This window comes from Cupressus sempervirens, chromosome 8, assembly GCF_028749045.1.
Source record: "Cupressus sempervirens isolate cs-2001-9-10 chromosome 8, ASM2874904v1, whole genome shotgun sequence".
Taxonomy (NCBI): Eukaryota; Viridiplantae; Streptophyta; class Pinopsida; order Cupressales; family Cupressaceae; genus Cupressus; species Cupressus sempervirens.
The window spans coordinates 623,133,622-623,151,271 of record NC_143125.1 but is presented as its reverse complement, the minus strand read 5'-3'; the positions used below and the strand labels follow the sequence as shown (position 1 = coordinate 623,151,271).

The following is a 17,650-nucleotide window of genomic DNA, read 5'->3' as shown; positions in this document are numbered from 1 at the left end:
GTACCAAGTGCATTAGTTAAACTAGAAGGCATAATCAACCACTCATGCAAACCTTCATTAGTCTTAAAAGAAATCTTCCATTCATCTCCTTATTAGATCCTGATATGATGATAGCCACTTTTCAAATCAATACTTTTCTCTACTCAACTTGTCCATAATGTCATCCATTCTAGGCAAATGAAACCTATACTTTACTGTTGCCTTATTTGTAGCTCTAGAATCTATGCACACTCTCTATTCTCCATTCTTCTTAGGTGCCAATACAATAGGTATTGCACAAGGGCTCAAAATTTCTTTGATCAAACATTTCTCAAGCAATTCTTGCACTTGTCTATTCAATTCTTCGTTCTCTACAGGTGTTAGTCTATGCAGTTCTTTGTTAGGAAAACTAGCTCCAAGTATCAAATCCATACAATGAATTATACTGCTCAGAGGGAGTAATCCGTTAGGAACATTATTAGAAATATAGTCTTGAAATTCAATCAACAAAGATCTCAACTCAGGTGGATGTTCAAGTTTATCTTGTTTCTTAGTCTTTCTAAAAATCAAAGGAAAGAAAATGTTATGTTTCTTCATATCTTTCACAAACTGAATACTTGTTTATTCCCATTAGCCTAAATAGTATACTGATTTAATCTATCATCATGCAAAATTTTCCTACTATACTATCAACATCTTCCCAAAAGTATATGACAACAATCCATAGGCAGGATATCACACAAAACTTCATCAAAGTAATTCCAATTTTAAATTTCACAAGGCATTTTTCACTTACCAACACTTTATGTTCATCTACGATCCAAGTAATGTGATAAGGGCTAGGGTGCTCCAATCTCTACAATTTGAACTTCGTCACTAATTGTTCAGATGCCAAGGTCTTAGAAGTGCCACTACCAATAATCACCTTGCAACATTTATCTTTAATCTTACATCTAGTCTTAAAGAGTTTTTTTTTAAAACAAGGTTCAATATCCAACTGTTCATTCCACAAAGTTCTTCTCATCATCTAATTCTCTCCTTTCTTAGGTTCATTAGGTGCATCAATAGCTTCTTCCTAAATCATAGCATTTCTACTACTATTTCCTACTTTCTTACCAAAAAATGCACATTCAAAACTATGTCCTTCTTCACCACATTTAAAAAAAGTTCCCTTAAACCAAGATATATCATCTCTCCTCCCATTACTATTATTCTTAGAGTAACTAGTATAATTATCTTAAGTATAATCACCTCTTCCTCTGCTTCTATTATCTTCTTTCCATATAGATTTGCCTTTGTCAATAGGTATGTTATCATATCTACTCCTTTCTCCATAAGATCTTCTTCTACTTCATTGAAATCATCCACCTCTTGCCCTTTGTCCGTGTTCTTGTTTCTTTGCCAACTTTTCTTTAACCTTCAAAGCATACAAATAAGCTTCCTCTACACTTTCCATCTTTATAAAATTGATTTCATCTTGTATAGAAGTCCTAAAACCATTCAAGTATCTAGCAAGTTTCTCAACCTCATCATCAATATGTCTAGATCTAAAGTCCAACTTATAGAATTCTTGAGTATAATCTTTCATATTCATAGCTTTCTGTCTTAAATCTTGCACTCTTCTCAACAAATTAACTTGATAATCAATAGGAAAGATTTTTTTTTCAACTTATTGACCATTATTACCCAAGTCTTGATCTTTTCTTTTCCTCTTCTCTAATCTGTTTGCAAGTGTTCCCACCAAAGAGATGCATGCCCTTTCAATTTTGTAGCTCCCACCTTCTTATCCTCGAGAATACTTTCATAATCAAAATATTTCTCAATCTTAGAGATCCAATCCAACAAAGCATTGGTATAAAGTCTTCCATTGTAAGTAGAAAGTTCAAAAATTGGTCTTGCATTCACTCTATTCAAAGCTCTCAAAAGTCTCTCTTCATCTTGTTTTACCTCAAGTTCAGGATTCGGTGTTGTTGGTCTTTCTTCTTCTTCTTCTTCATCGTTAACATCTTCAAGATGCACTCCTCTTCTCTGTGTTGTTTCAGCATCTTCAAGTGTAGCTGTAATCTATCTCAACATATCCATTATAGCATTACCTGCATTTCCTCTACCTCAAACCATTTTGACAATAATTCTTAGAAGAATCGTAACCTCGTGCAAGTTTATAGGTCAGAAACCAGTTCTGTCACCCTATAACCAATCTTCAATAAGGTACCACACGATCCTAAACTTTTTCAAGAAAGTAACTTGCTTTGATACCACCTGACGTAAGGTGGGAGGGGACATAGGTCACATCCTAACTGCCCTCGCTTAAAGCTACACAGAATCCACTAAATAGGAGAAACCACAAGAAATTATAGAGGAATCAATGGAGCAATGGGATAATCTTCATTAAACATGTCAGGCATAAGGCCTACCTAGTTACAACCGTTTACATTCAAATTACAATCAACAAGCTTAAGAGCTCAAGCCTACAGAGCCAAATCTTTGTACTTTTCCTTCTATCTAACTTCATTGTACTTTTCTAATCCTAGATCTCTACTTTTATAGCCAACAAGACCACAAGTCAGCTTATCAGACAATTTATTACAAAGTATAGGTCCTGCTCCAAAGAAGAATTCAACAGGCATAATGATAGGTCCACACGTCATCCAAGAAGAGGTTCCCAAGTGTGCAAAATGCCATGATGCCACACAAAACCTTGCTGAAACCAAATTTGTACGTTACTTGAGCTGTTAGGAAAACAACATGCCCCAATCAAAGAGAAGGATAACTTTGCAAATGATGGAATTAGATTCTATGAGCTTATGCAAATGATCCATGACAGGTCTACATTAAGGGGATGATTGTGCAGAAAGAGAAAACACAAACAACAACAGCCGCTCTCCAAACAACAAACAAGAACAATGGAAATAATTATTTTTTGGTGTTGCAAGATTGCCAAAGTACCTAGGATGCTCCTACATAAAAAAGAAGGTTGGTCTTAGATTGCTCCTTAGAAACCACCTACAATTGGAAACAAAGTGAGACAATTTGAAACAAATGTCAAAGTACAATTTTAACATGTTCTCCTTCTTGACATTTCATATGGATAATTTTTCATCTACGAAGTTGTTTTAACTACCTAATATGAGAGCAAGAACTTGTCAGTTGAAACTTCTTCAACTCAAGAGTCAAGAATTGAGAGATGTTTATTATGTCAAATTTGTATGAGTTTTTCCTTTTTTTATGATGTCAAACTTGTTACTTAACAAGATTTAATTTTTAATATACTTATGAACAACCATATATTTCTGATTCTTAATAAATCAAAATTTGAGTAAACAATAAATTTACTTTTTCAAATATTAAACAAAATTAAATGTCTAAAAGTGTGCCCCACATTATTATGTTCTTCCTAAATGACAACTTTACAAAGAAGAGTAAGAATTGGCTATGCAGCCCACAGATTGGCTGACTATTAGAATTTATTAGTTTTTTTGAAATTTACACAGCAATGAATTTATAATTTTAATTAAATATTAAATAATAATTTAATATCCATCTTGTCCGTTGGTAGACGCTTTCATAAAAATTGAACTACACCATTGCACAAAATAAATTAAGCCAAATGGAGGCCTGCCAGAAAGGTAATTTTCATGGTTTTTACCGCGAGCATATATGGCAAACAGTCTGACGTGTCTTACCCCAGAAAGACGTGGAGAACAAGTAAGTTCGAATGTTAAAATTTAATAAATAAAACATATTCTTTGGTCGCGGAGCGAAGACTGGATGCTTCCAGCGATAAAAAATAATAATTAGGACGTGGTTTTGGGGAGAGGAAAACAAAACAATTCTCCGCTTTGCTCAGTAGGTATAATTCCGCGTTCGGGAAAGAATTCATTTATTTGATAAGTGTATCGTACGGGGGCTATTCATAAATTGAAGAAAACAACTGAATCTCATATTTTCCATCAAATATAAGTTCAATGTCTAGAAAAATGTCGCGTCGAGCAGATTTGGGCAGCAGCAGTGGAAATAGCAGCAATAGTAGTAAGAGGGGGCAGAGCATAGTCGAAGATTACGGCGTTCAGAGAACAAACTGCGATTACTGCAAATCCGATGCACGCACCAGTATTGCCCACGGTAAGTTAATAACCTGTCCCTTTGTAGAGTTTTTATATTGTAAAAGAGCACTAATTGATCAAGCTGTATCTCGTAGGGTTCATAGTGATGTAGTTAAGGTTATGAAACAAATTGCAGCTTTGGGTTGGATCAAAATACTTAAAATACATGTTAAGTATTTATGGTGGGAGTAGACCTTGTAGATTACTGCTGCTTTACTCCAATTCCATCATCGAGTGTGATCTGGTAGTTCACTGCACAACAACAACGACTGATTAAAGAAAATGTAAATCCAAGATTATCTCCACCATTTACGCTAGTTAAAGTATCAATTAGAAAGAGTTGTGTTTGAGTCTTCTCCAAATGGCACGCCCATGCAAGAAGATCAATTTGAGAACTTAGCAATTTGTATTTGTTTGAGGTTCTTCCAGTGGAGTGGATATCCATGATTGTAGAATTGGACGATTAGTTTAGATGAGAAAATTAGGCTGAATAATAAGCATTCCTCTGTAATATAAAGAAGTAATGTAATCAGATTAATTAGTGTGTCAATGGAATAAAAGAAATTGGCCTCTGCTTAGCAGAGCTAGGCTTGTGTAAAAAATCTCTATTTTATTCTATTTTCTTTGTGTGGCTGCATTCAGTTTCTACAGACCTCTTGTAGAGTTCGATTATGAGATGAATGAATAAACTCTCGGTTAAGAATTTAAAAAGTAAAGCTTCAAGGTTGAAGCCATGACCGGATTTCCTTCCATTTTCACTTTTATGTATTGCTCAAATTTAGTACCCTTGGGCTTTGACCTAAATATCACATTTATAGAGTAAATCGTACATTGCTTAGTTGCTTTTGCTCGGAGGCACCCAATTGTGTCATACTATAAGGTAATTCTAGAAGTAATATCATCATTTAGTGTTCAAGTTTTGTACCCTTGGGTACCAACCATAGTTCCAAGTCATAACCTTGGTAGTTCTATTTTCAGCTTAGGTTCAGAAACAAATACTGTCGAGGACCATCCCAGGATGCAAATCAAATTGGGAAAAGATTCAATGTCTAATATGTTTTTGTGTGTATGACTATGTTACCAGAAACGAGAAACGCGAAACGCAATGACAACGGCAACGTGACGAGAAACGCAATATATGAAAAGTTGCGCATAAGAAACGTGTGTGTATATATATATATATATATATATATATATATAAATTATAAATTATTAATATCTATATAAAATGTGATGTGTAAGAAGTCTAATAAATTTACTAAATATTGAAATTGAAAATAAATTATTTAATCTTAATTCTATAATTAACTATTTTTAATAAAATGTATAAATTAAATTAATAGATAGTTAATTCATACTTAAATATTATAAATTAATATAATTAACTCATACTTAAAACATTCCAAAATAATAATAATAAATGAAACTGTTGTTAACTGATTCTAAACTGTAACAAATTAAAACTAAATGCTAAATAATTATAAATGAAACTATATACTTAACTGATCATAAACTATAAGAATTTAAAACTATTACTTCCTACGGTCGATGTATTATTTATGTTTCTGCAGTAGTCAAAACTGAGGAAGATTTCATATTTTTTAAATTTGATTGAGATTATTAACAACTGAAATTATCTCTTGAAAAGGCGGTTTCATGACGGGAAACCCGTTTCGGCCGTCGCAATGGGAAACGGAGGTCTCCCGTCACGTTTCTGGTAACTATGGTGTATGAACACAAAAGAAACCCAACACCAGTTTTTGCTTTAATCAATCTCACAAACCCAAACCTGAACCAAGATTAGTAACTAAGATAAATAGAGCTAAAGGTTGATGACTGAAAGTTCCAAACCAATTGGATTGCTAAGCCTAAATTTGTGCAAGCAGATTTCAATGATTATGATGCTGATGATGTCTATGAAGACACATAATTGATTGCTCGCATTATTATTTTAATATTGAACATTGACTATATATCGTTCATTCAAGTTTGACAAATTGACATTGAAGTATTATTATTAATCTTTATTCCTTGATGTATTTGCTAGAGTATTGCACAATAATTATTTTTTAAGGATCGATAATCAATCCCTTACATAATATTTGAAGGCTTCATAAATGATTGATTCTTCAATGTATTTCTGAAGTTATATATATTGTTAAGTATATTTCTGTAATTCTGCTCAGAATTGGTGATCTGATTTGTTTCTATTCCCTGTAGATGATGCCTTCTTGAATGACTCAATTTCCCCTTTTTGTCTTAAATTGTTGGTGGAAAATCATAAATATTAATAACATCATAACCTTTACAAGGGTTGCATCCCTTTACTATCAATTGCTGCCTTAGTAATTGCTGTAATGGCTTTAAATTTATTTTCTTTGTACGTCTTAAGGAATCGCTGCCAAACCATATTCCTTACCTAATCCCTGTCAACTCATTGAATTGCCACTCTAGAATCCTAGATATCTCTTTTGTCAAGGATAAGGTAGTGATCTTTTTTTAATAAAGCTATGATTCGCCCAACATGCCAGGCCTGTGATGGAAACAACCTTAAGATCCAAGTCATCATGCAACATCAATGCATCATAAATTGCCACTACAAAATCATAATAGTGCAAGACTATAATTTCCACTAAAGGTAAAATTTTGTCTTTAAATTGGAAGCAGCAGGAATAAGCCTTGCAGCAAAGGAATTCAACCAACTCTGCATTCAACAAATACGGATACATCAAATATAAGGAAAACTATGCCATTTGCTAAAAAATGATATGCACCAATGCCCATTTTATTACATTGTATATAAATTGCAATAAAACATATCACTTCTTAGCATATATGTGGACTAAGTTTCATCAATGATATAGAGGGGTGCAAACCAAAAAAGGATAACTACAAGTTTATAGCAAGTTTTAAGTTTCATTTATAACTTTTAAATATAATAATTCTATCTCTTTAGCTTTTCCCCAATAGGCTGCCAGTTCATCTTGATCTGAAAGCAATTCAAGCACACTCTCCATCATCCACTCCATAAATACCAACCAATTGAATTAAATAAATGCATAGGAGTTAGTGTGTGTACATTTCAACTTGCACATTCACTTACAAGAGCAAAATGACTAAACGGAGCAAAGAACTTTGTAACATTTTGACTTTGCTGCTTCACTTTTTGAGGAATCATATAGCTAGCAACATAGATTTAGTGTGAGTGTAGCAATAATTAATTTAAATATATTTTCATATTTGTATCTACTATTTATACATGATAGGTATATAGTTAATTAGTAACTAATATAGTATAATCTAATTTTTTGATTATTATCATAGTAACACGGGGACGCGTCCCCCCCCTTTTTGCCCGACGTCTCGGAGACTTCAACGCACCGGAGACTTGGGGACTCCGTCTCCCGTCCCCAGCGGTCCCACTAGATTCCACCACCTCCACCGAGGATGGGGGGCATCCTGCTATTCACTATTTGCAAATTCAACTATTTATGTTTAATGTTCGATGTTCCAATTCAATGCAATGTTTCAAGTATTCACTCTTTTACATCTTTACATCCTATATTGCAATACATATTTTCATAACTAACATTTTTAAATACCATATGCATAGATATATACACCGCTCTTGTCCCCTGCCGCCGTCCCCCCACCGTCCCCCCGTCGTCCCCAAATTAAGGCCCCTCTGTCCCCCCGTCCCGGAAACTTGTCCCCTCGTTTCGCCGTCCCCCCGTCCCCCAGGGTGGTGTAACTATGATTATTATTTACCTAATAGATAAAATTAACATATTAATATCCAATATATTAATAATTAATAAACAGGCTGGCTTTTTCTATCTACTGGACCATCATTGGTAATCCCTTGATTTATACCGTTTTCTCTCTATGTGAGTCAGCAGTTAATGGCGAGATCATTTATATATTCTAGCTTGATCACCTTTGCTTGCCATAGTACTCTTGGACAAATGTAAACAATTTATCACGACTGTAGCCATTAGTTCAGGGCCTGGCAATCACTATCTATTTCTTCTTCTCTTGCTTTAGCGAAGGGCAAACCTCAACTTCAGCTCAAAACAAGAATGAATGGTTTTTGTGTTTTACATTCAAATGAGGTAAAATTAATTTGCTATAGTGTTTCAAATGGTGCAGATGACCTGGGGTTCACCATTTTTTCTGGGTTCACCCTATGGTTGCTTCTTTTACTGGGGATTTGGATGATTATGAAGGGGTTACTTCCTAGGACTTGGAGAGTTTGAACCAGACCTAGATCCAAGATTTTTTCAACAAATTGGAAACATTTCATGTCCCCCTTTTCAAATGTAAATAAATTTATCTATACTATTTAAGCTGGGCATGATGATTCCCATTTAAGGGCAACTCAATAATAATAGTATTATTTATTCTAATGGATTAATATAGTGCATTGAGGACCCACAACCATATATTGATGTTCAAACAAGCAACACTTGCAGAAACCCCATCTTGAGTAAAACCGCAGCTCTGACATCTACAGCCCCAGCCCCAGCCCCAGATGAGAGCCTACAACAAAATGGCTCATAATGCATTATCTTTATTGTATATTTACATTCTTAACTAGCCACCCTCCTAGTTGCATCTATTCAAACCGGATTTACAAAAGTGTCTTGGATTCCCAAACAATGGAACTGAAAACTAAAAACTACCACCTTCCCTGCCAAAATTGTATCACAGCCAAAGCAGCACCTGACCACCTTTACCCAGCCTCATTGCCTATCACAACTTCCTCTTCCTCCACTAGAGTATTTACCTAGTAATAGTGTTTGGTCTCCACTTCTATGCAGCTTTATGGGAAATTAAATGCCAGTTCTAGCCTACTTGCCCCGCACCCGAATGTCCATTTGAACACCACAGACCATTAAAATCTGCAATGGTTGTTGTTCTCCTCACCCAGCTTTGGCCGCATGTGTCTATCTAGGATTAAGCATTGCATGGGGTGAACAAGAAACAAACAACCCTTCAATTTCCCCACACCACTTCCTTCAGACCATTTTGACACTAACCTCTTCACCATTTCCTTTGTCTCATCAATGTCCCAGAGCATTGTCGTAAACTTTGAGGCTACGTTAGAATTAACTCTACAATGCCCATTTCTTCCCATATATTCGTTGCCCAACACTTGTCAAATGGCAAGTAACACTATGCTCGCCTGTGTTCTAAAACTCTCTATCATCCTCTACTCTGAAACATTCTGTAGAATGACTTCTTTTTCTTTCCCAACAAAAAAAGAGAGGAGTCCAAATCGTTTACTCTCTCTTTGCACAAGTAACAATTTGGCTGCCAACATGCACCAATTGCTTATAAAACCACTTCGCACAAGTTTTCTTATGTCATCCGTCCTTCCCCAGCTCACCCTTGATCTTTCAATATAAAAGCTTGTCCCATCTAGGTGTGCAAAGAAAGTGAGGGATTATGAACTCAAATGATGTCGCACCTCTCTGCATCACTCTGTCAATGATGTACCTCAACGGCTAGGTCATCTGCAACCATAGCCACCTGTTCCACTATCTCATTCCTCTCTCAATAGATGTGCGATATTATGAATTCTTAAAAAAATATAATTTCTTCCAAAGTCTGCCCTAATACTTCCCTAGCTTCCAACTTGGCATTTGGCACATTCTGATCACGTTTAAAACAATTTGGTAGTTGCCTTCCAGATGGAAGTGATCACTGGTAATGTTGTTGGTTAAATTTTTTGTAGGTCACGAGAACTACAACTTACAAAATGGGAATTTTAGGCAACGATGTAGTGAGATAAATCTCTCCTCTCAGCAATAGGGGAGGTTCCCTCCTTACCTTAGGTGGCTACAACAAAGACCTAACTGGAATTAACAAATGGGCAGTTCTTTGAATCAATTCCTCATTTTTAAGGAATGATAACAATAACTATTTGAGAATCAACAAAAGGTATCTATTGCTACGATAATACCGGTGGCTTAGAAATTGACGTAAGAACAACTTCTAGGACAGTACTTGCAACTTCATTTGTGCGATTAAGAATAAGAGCCCACGGTCTCTTACGATCAATCCTCTTCGAATAAAGGATGAACAACTAATAAGGCATAAAGTCTCTTATTAACTATTCAATTTAAAATGATATACTTAGAATCAAGACACAAAGTCTTTAACTCTTCGTACTTGCGGCCACTATTAACTAAAGTAATATTGTTTCCTAAAGCTCAAAGTCTTCAAGAACAACACCAAGTGCTCAAACGCTTCACAAAGAGAGAAGTAACAAAGATGAATTGATCAATTCAACATAAGAAACAAAGATTGATTCCAAGCCTCACAACGCAAACTTTGGGAAAACTTTCTTCTTTATTCATGTCAGAGATTTGCAACAAGAAATTCAAAGCTTTCAAATTACAAGCCTAGCCTTCTTCTATAAAGCAAAAGATGATTATTTACAATGAGCTCTCTCCTTTATATAGGAAAATAGGAGAGAGAAAAGTGGAAGGAAAAGAGGAACTCCTCAACTACTTTGACTTATTCTCGAACAAACTCCTAACTAACTAGTTTGTCTTATTCAAAATTGCATGCCTAATGCAATTGCAATTTCACTACATGAGCTGATTGTATAGGGACATGTTAAGCTTTCTTACAACATTATTGCTCTTTACATGTAATCTTTGTTATCATACTCTAAAACATATGGAAAATTTGAAATGTTCACAGAGTCTCAACTATCTTTGCAAATTTCTGCAGTGAGTTACACACAACTTCAGCATCAAGTTCACCAGTGTATTCAACAACCATTATGATCATTCGATATGTACTTGTTGCTTCCAAAATTTCTTTGATAGAAACTTCTTTTTTGCTTTGTAGTCAATCTAGTGAACACTTCCAACTTGCAAATGCATTCATCACACTAATATTGAAATCATCTGCTTCAAGCTAAAAGCAAATTGCTTCAGTGAACCCTGTAAGAATATCTTCTTTCTTGAATTCATTGTTCTCAGTGATAACTCCACATGAAAACTTCTTGTAACAATCGCTGATCATGTCTTCTTGCTCATTAATTTTTATTATGGCTACCTTCACATCTTTCATGAGCTGTTGCAAAACTTGCTCATTGTTAATAATCAGGGGCTATTGATCATGATACATCTCTACAGATGAGATAACTTCATAATCACAATCAAACTCTTTCATGCTTTCCCAAGCACCAATGTCTCCATCCAACAACTCTAATTGTCGTTTAAGTGATATTTGAATATCATTTAATTTGGCAGGCTTCCTTTCCTTTCTTCAACATCCTGTAGATATCTCAAATGACTCGAATACCTTGTGATTCAATACTGGCAGCCCACTCATCCACAATTTGCAGATTTCTTCATCTCTTCAATTGTTTTCAAAAGACACACATTTTCTCTTTTCAACATATTTTTCTTTTCCCACAACTTGTCATTTTTCAGAACTAATGAATCAAGTGCATTTTGAGCATCTTGTTTGCAGCCCAAATATTACGGAAGTAATTGGTAAATACTTGCTTACTATTAACAGAGACCAGATGATCAATTTATACAAAAGAATGAGACAATGCTTCCTTAGGAAACGATCGTAAAGAATAGAAACATTCTATTCTAGAGAAAACAAAAAACGAAAGCAAACTAAATCTAATTAGATATTTACAATAGATAACAATTAACTAATAATAGATGACTTATCTATTATTGTAATACCCTCCCTTAATGGTTAATCTATCTTACACACCTAGCTGTCCTCTGAATTTGACAAACTTATCAGGACCAAGAGGCTTGGTGAGAATGTGTGCAGTTTGATCTATGGTAGGAATATAATACAAATCGATAGTCCCACCTTCAACCAACTATCGTATGTAATGACAGTGAACATCCACACGCTTGGTTCGTTCATGGAAGACTAGATTTTGTGCTAACTTAATAATGCCTTCGTTATCAACAAACAGAGTAGTCGGTCTTGCTGGTGACATCTGCATATCCCCAAGCATTCAATGAAGCCAAACAGCTTCACATCCTTACCTTAATAGTCCCTCTGTATTCGGCCTTTATAGAAGAGAGAGAAGTTGCCTGTTGCTTTTTACTGGTCCATGTGACTGCACTAGATCCCAAACTGAACACATCCAAATGTTGACTTTTAATCATTAATAGAGCGTGCCCAATCTGAATCTGTGAACCCTCTGAGTTTAGGATTAGAACTATGAGAGTACAAAAGTCCATAATCTGAAGTGCCCTTCACATAACGAAGCACACGCTTTGCTGCCATCCATGATTAGCCTTAGGCGCTGTCATAAAGCGTGAAATATAGCTGATTGCGAAGCTGATATCAGTTCTAGTAGCAGAGAGGTAGATGAGGTTGCCTACTAGTTGCCTGTATGTAGTATCATCAACGGAAGGAGAATCAGACTTTGCTGATAACTTGAGACCTTTCTTCATAGATGTAGATGCAGGTTTGCAATCTGCATTCGAAATTTGTCAAACAGGGCCCTAGCATATTTGGACTAAGAGATGAATATACCAGAAGACTGTTGCCAAACTTCAACACCTAGGCAATAATGCATGAACCCAAGGTTAGTCATATCAAAAGACTGGCATAAATTCTGTTTGATTCCCTGAATCAAAGATGCTGAACTGATAGTGATGATCAGACCATCCACATAAATAACCAGAAGGATGATTTCATTGTCAGTAGTCTTGATGTACAGATTTGAGTTTGAAGAACTCCTCTTGAAGCCTTGATCATTGAGGTACTTATCAATTTATATGTACCATGCCTGAGGGGCCTGGTTCAAGCCATAGAGAGCTTTTACCAATCTGAGAACCTGATGGTCTTTACCAGCAACCTTGAAATTAGGAGGTTACGTCGTGTAGACCTCTTCATGGAGATCACCATTCATGAAAGCACTCTTGACGTCCATCTGATGGACCTTCCAGCCAAACTGTGTTGCCATGGCCAGGACTAATCTGATGGTGCTCAGTTGTGCAATAGGAGCAAAGGTCTCCTCATAATCAATGCCCTAACCCTGAGAAAAGCCCTTCGCCACTAAACGAGCTTTGTACTTATTCAAAGTACCATCCGATTTGTATTTGATTCTGTAGACCCATTTGCAGCCAATGGGTTTCTTCCCTGGCGAAAGATCAGAAAGGACCCAAGTGTTGTTCTTCAGCAAACTTTGGTGTTCAGATGTCATGGCCTGTTCCCACTCTAGAATTCCTTAAGCCTCGTAATATGTTTGAGGTTCAAACACACTATAAATGTTGGCCATGAGAGAAAAGTTAACAGAATCTGTAGTTTTGCTTTATTTTTCGAGCAGTTGTCCCATCAGTGAGCTCATCATCACGAAGATCAGCAAGTGTCTTAGCCCACCACTTAGGTTGGATAGGAGAATGACCAACATTAGTAATAGGAGATGCTTGATCAGCAGGATCCTCATCAGAAGCATCTGGATCAAACTCAGGTGAAGCATCTACAAAGCGAGGCAATCTTGTAGGAGAAGTTGGAGGTGTTTGTACAAGTATCACTGGTAGAACTAGAGTTGCAGGAGCTACTAGAGCCCTCCCATCATGTGGACCTTATGGAAGCCGAACTCCCAAATCATGAGCCTGCATAGGTTGGTCTGTTGGATCAAGAACAGGAGAAACAAACATGAAAGGTCCTTGTTGATGAGACGAGATGTCTCAACATCGATCAGGTGGTAGGCTTTGTGAAGGTTGCTATATCCGACAAGCATGAGTTTCTGACTCTTGGCATCGAACTTGGTGCGTGACGCATCAGGGATCCAAACAAAAGCAAGGGAGCCAAAAACCTTTAGGTGACTGATTCTGGGCTTGCGACTTGACTAGGCCTCTTTCGAAGTTTTACCTTTGACCACTACTATGGGTGACCGGTTCAACAAATAAACTGCAGTGTTAATTGCTTTTGCCCAAAACTGCTTTGGAACATGTCTGTGTTCAAGCATGAAACGAGCCATCTCGGTGATTGTCTTGTTTCGATGTTCAACTACACTGTTATGTTGTGGCGTGTGGGGTGTGGTTAATTGGCGTTTGATGCCATGTGTATCCAAGAAGCTGGAGAAAGCATTGGAACAAAATTCCCCCCCATTGTCTGATTTAAGAGTAATTATAGATTTCCCAGACTCTTTTTCAACTAAAGGTTTAAACTTCTGAAATACAGGAAATGTATTTGATTTCTTTTTAACGAAATACACCCACATTTTTCTAATGAAATCATCAACAAACAACAAAAAATACTTGGACCCAAGAACAGAAGGAGTAGCCATAGGGCTGCAGATATCGGTATGAACAAGTTGAAGTATCTAAGAAGTTCGCCATGAGTTGCCACTGGTGAAAGGTGTACGATGTTGCTTCCCAGCGTGGCATATATCACAAACTCCAAGCTGTTGAGTTTGAATCTCTGGCAATCCAAGAACAAGCTCATCCCGAGCAAGTTGTGAGAGATAATGCACATTTAAGTGCCCATATTGCTGATGCGAAAGTGTGCTGACAAAAGATCGTTGAGCAGCCAAATCTAAGTCCTGAGAATCACCAGAGTCAGTAAGTTTGAAAAGACCATGATCCTCAAGACCCACTGCACAGTAGACTTAGTCACCCGATCAGTGATGGTGCACTGATGTGAATTGAAGGTGACTGCCAAGTGTGGAGAGTGTCGCAACAACTGACTGACTGAGAGTAGATTTAGTTCCATCCTTGAAATGTAGTACACATCAAGGAATATGAGATTCCTCCCAACATATTGAATCTGAATGTTGCCTTTACCGACAATCGTGTACTCTTCTTCGCCACCAAAAATAACAGAGTCTGAAAAAGGCTGGTAGTCAGTAAACCAGTCTTTGTAGTGAGTGAAATGATGAAAGACACTTGAATCAATGTACCAGGTAGACGACTTCACATGATCTGCAGGTCTTTTAGCCATGAAGGTGTAAAAGGCAGATTTCGCCCGCTCAGTGTGCTCTGCACTATTCACTTTGGGCTACGAACTTGATTGCTTAGACTGTGTAGCTAAGCGTTTCCAACATTCAACCTTCATGTGTCTAAACTTGTGGTAGTAGTTGCATTGAATGTTCTTTCTGGAACCATCTGATGCTGGAGCAGAAGACTTCTATTGAGATGGCTGCTGCAACTTGCCCTTATCCTTTTGAAAGGATTTTGCAGCAAAGGCTTGCTATGTGGAGGTGGAACTTGAGTTGCTACCGAACTGTTGTTTGCATCGATCTTGCTAAAGCAACAGTGTGCAGAGATCAGTGAACTTCAAATCAACACCAGAAGATGTGATGTTGAGAGTCTCGATAAAATGCTCATAGGATTTTAGTAAACTCCGAAGAGTGATAACCACAATATCCTCTTCCTCCATCTTGCGACCGATGGCAACTAATTGAACACGGATTTCCTGAATCCGATTCAGGTGTGCCTGGAGCGAGGTGCACTCATCCATGATGATAGAAAATAGAGTGTTTTTCAGAAAGAAGGCTTTGCTTTTGTTAGAAGTCTCATGAAGACCTTTGAGATGTGTCCAAATCTTGGCAGTTGTCTTGTCGGATGGAATCTAAGAAAGCTGATCAACAACCACATATAATTTGAGAAGCATCATTGCCTCTCGATTATTTAGATCCCATGTATCTTGATCAAGACTTGGAGAAGTTGGATGCTTCGTAACACCCATAACAAGTTGATTGGTGTTCTGATATTCAAAAATTGCGATGATCTGCTGCTTCTAGGTGCCATAATTCTGACCATTGAATTTGGAGTTATGCTCGAGTAGAATGTTTGTTAGAGATTCCATGACACATTTTTCAATGAAAAACTATGAAAATTTGTGAGGGCACGTTCTTCGAGGCAAAATTATAGAAGACTCAGAAGAATCAGAGTGACCCAGAAGAGAGCTTGAAAAATCCAGAAGGAATATGCTGTCAATTTTTGGATTTGTTGGCTCAAAAATTTTGGCACCCAGAAAAACAAATGACAACCCAGTTGAGCTCTCGAAAAATCCACCAAGAATTTGCAATCAAAAAAATTTTTGAACCCAAAAATTAGGGTTTCAAGCAAAAAATTCAGTCGGTGGCCAAGGAGGTCAAAATAGAAAAAATGGTGTTTGCAATCCAAAAAACTATCCGATTTTAATCAGAATTGGGCATTTTTGTCTGAGACAGCATAAGCAAGGAGATGTTGGCAAAACAAACTGTGTTTTCTCCCTAAAAAATGCTGCCCGTGACCTAAGAAAAACGTGGCCAAAAGAAGCAAGAAATCACACGGACAACTTATGTTCTAGTTGCGATTTGCAGAGGTATTAACCTGTAAATCCAAACACCAACTAAGAAATATCTGCGAGTTCCTTCCAGACGCAATTTGCAGAGAAGTTTGGCCAAGGAAAAATTGCGATTTGTAGATACCAGTCACAAATCTGCGATTTGCATAAGCACAGTTACAATTCATAAAAACCCTAGTTCATGATTTTCAAATTTCTCTAGGTAGAAAACCCTAGGTGGGTTTTAGAGAAATTAATTGAAATAATTTTGAAAAAATTTAAACAAATAATTTCAAGAAAAAATTATAATTTTTTTGAAAAAAAATTGAAGTATTAGCTCTGATACCATATTACGGAAGTAATTAGTAAATACTTGCTTACTATTAACAGAGACCAGATGGTCAATTTATACAAAAGAATGAGACAATGTTTTCTTAGGAAACGATCATAAAGAATAGAAACATTCTATTCTAGAGAAAGCAAAAAATGAAAGGAAACTAAATCTAATTAGATATTTACAATAGATAACCATTAAGTAATAATAGATGACTTATCTATTATTGTAATACCAAATTTGTTTGCCTTCCAAGTTTTCCTGTTGGTTTTTCAACAAGAGGTTCAACAACTTCTGCCTACTTTATGTTGTTATCATCCACCACAACCTGAGACATTGTCTTAGCTCTTTTATTCTTTGAAACTCTTGGCCTGGCAACTTGCTATCAAACTCTTCAAGTGGGATTTCTTCATTCTTTCTCTTCTGCGTGATGGTGCTCAACCATGGAGGAAGGCTGAAAGAAGATGTGCCAACTATAGTAGTAGTCACCATGGTTCATACCGGATTATCTTGCATAATTGTAGTAACTATGATAGGCACCTCAGTCTGAATGGCTACAGGAGTAGGACTACTATGTGTAACTTCAATCATGAATTGTTCAAATTGGGCTGAAGTCACATCAATCAAAGCCAAATATTGATGTGGAAGAGAAGGTATGTACATAGAATATGTGTCAAACACATTCTCATACTCTTCCATTTATGATGCAGGTGCAGCTGATGACATAGCCATGGGATCTTCAATCAGTGGATCCTTGGAAAATGCACCAATAGCTGTGTTCAAGGGTGAATTTGGGAATTCATCTGATATAGGTGCTGAATCTGGAAGAGAGGTTGTTGCAAGAACCTCAAGAGGACATGAAATCGATGGTGAGGGCTCCTCTGATCCCCTAGCATTGTCGCTTGAGTCAATTAGGATTTATTGAGTTTCAATTCCTTTTACCTGAGGTACTCTCGAA

General features: G+C 36.6%; 1 protein-coding gene across 5 annotated transcripts in view; it reads left to right on the top strand.

Moving 5' to 3' along the window:
• Positions 1 to 3,728: 3,728 nt before the first annotated feature.
• The window catches only part of LOC149543984 (arginyl-tRNA--protein transferase 2-like), a 94,818-nt gene continuing 80,896 nt past the window's right edge, over positions 3,729 to 17,650 (top strand). For all 5 annotated transcript variants that reach the window (XR_016355726.1, XR_016355727.1, XM_089798628.1 and 2 more), the window contains exon 1: positions 3,729 to 4,101. Coding sequence is in view for 2 of the 5 variants with exons in the window: in XM_089798628.1 (XP_089654754.1) it covers positions 3,945 to 4,101 (157 nt within the window). In the remaining 3 variants the exon portion in view is untranslated. The remainder of the gene's footprint in view (positions 4,102 to 17,650) is intronic.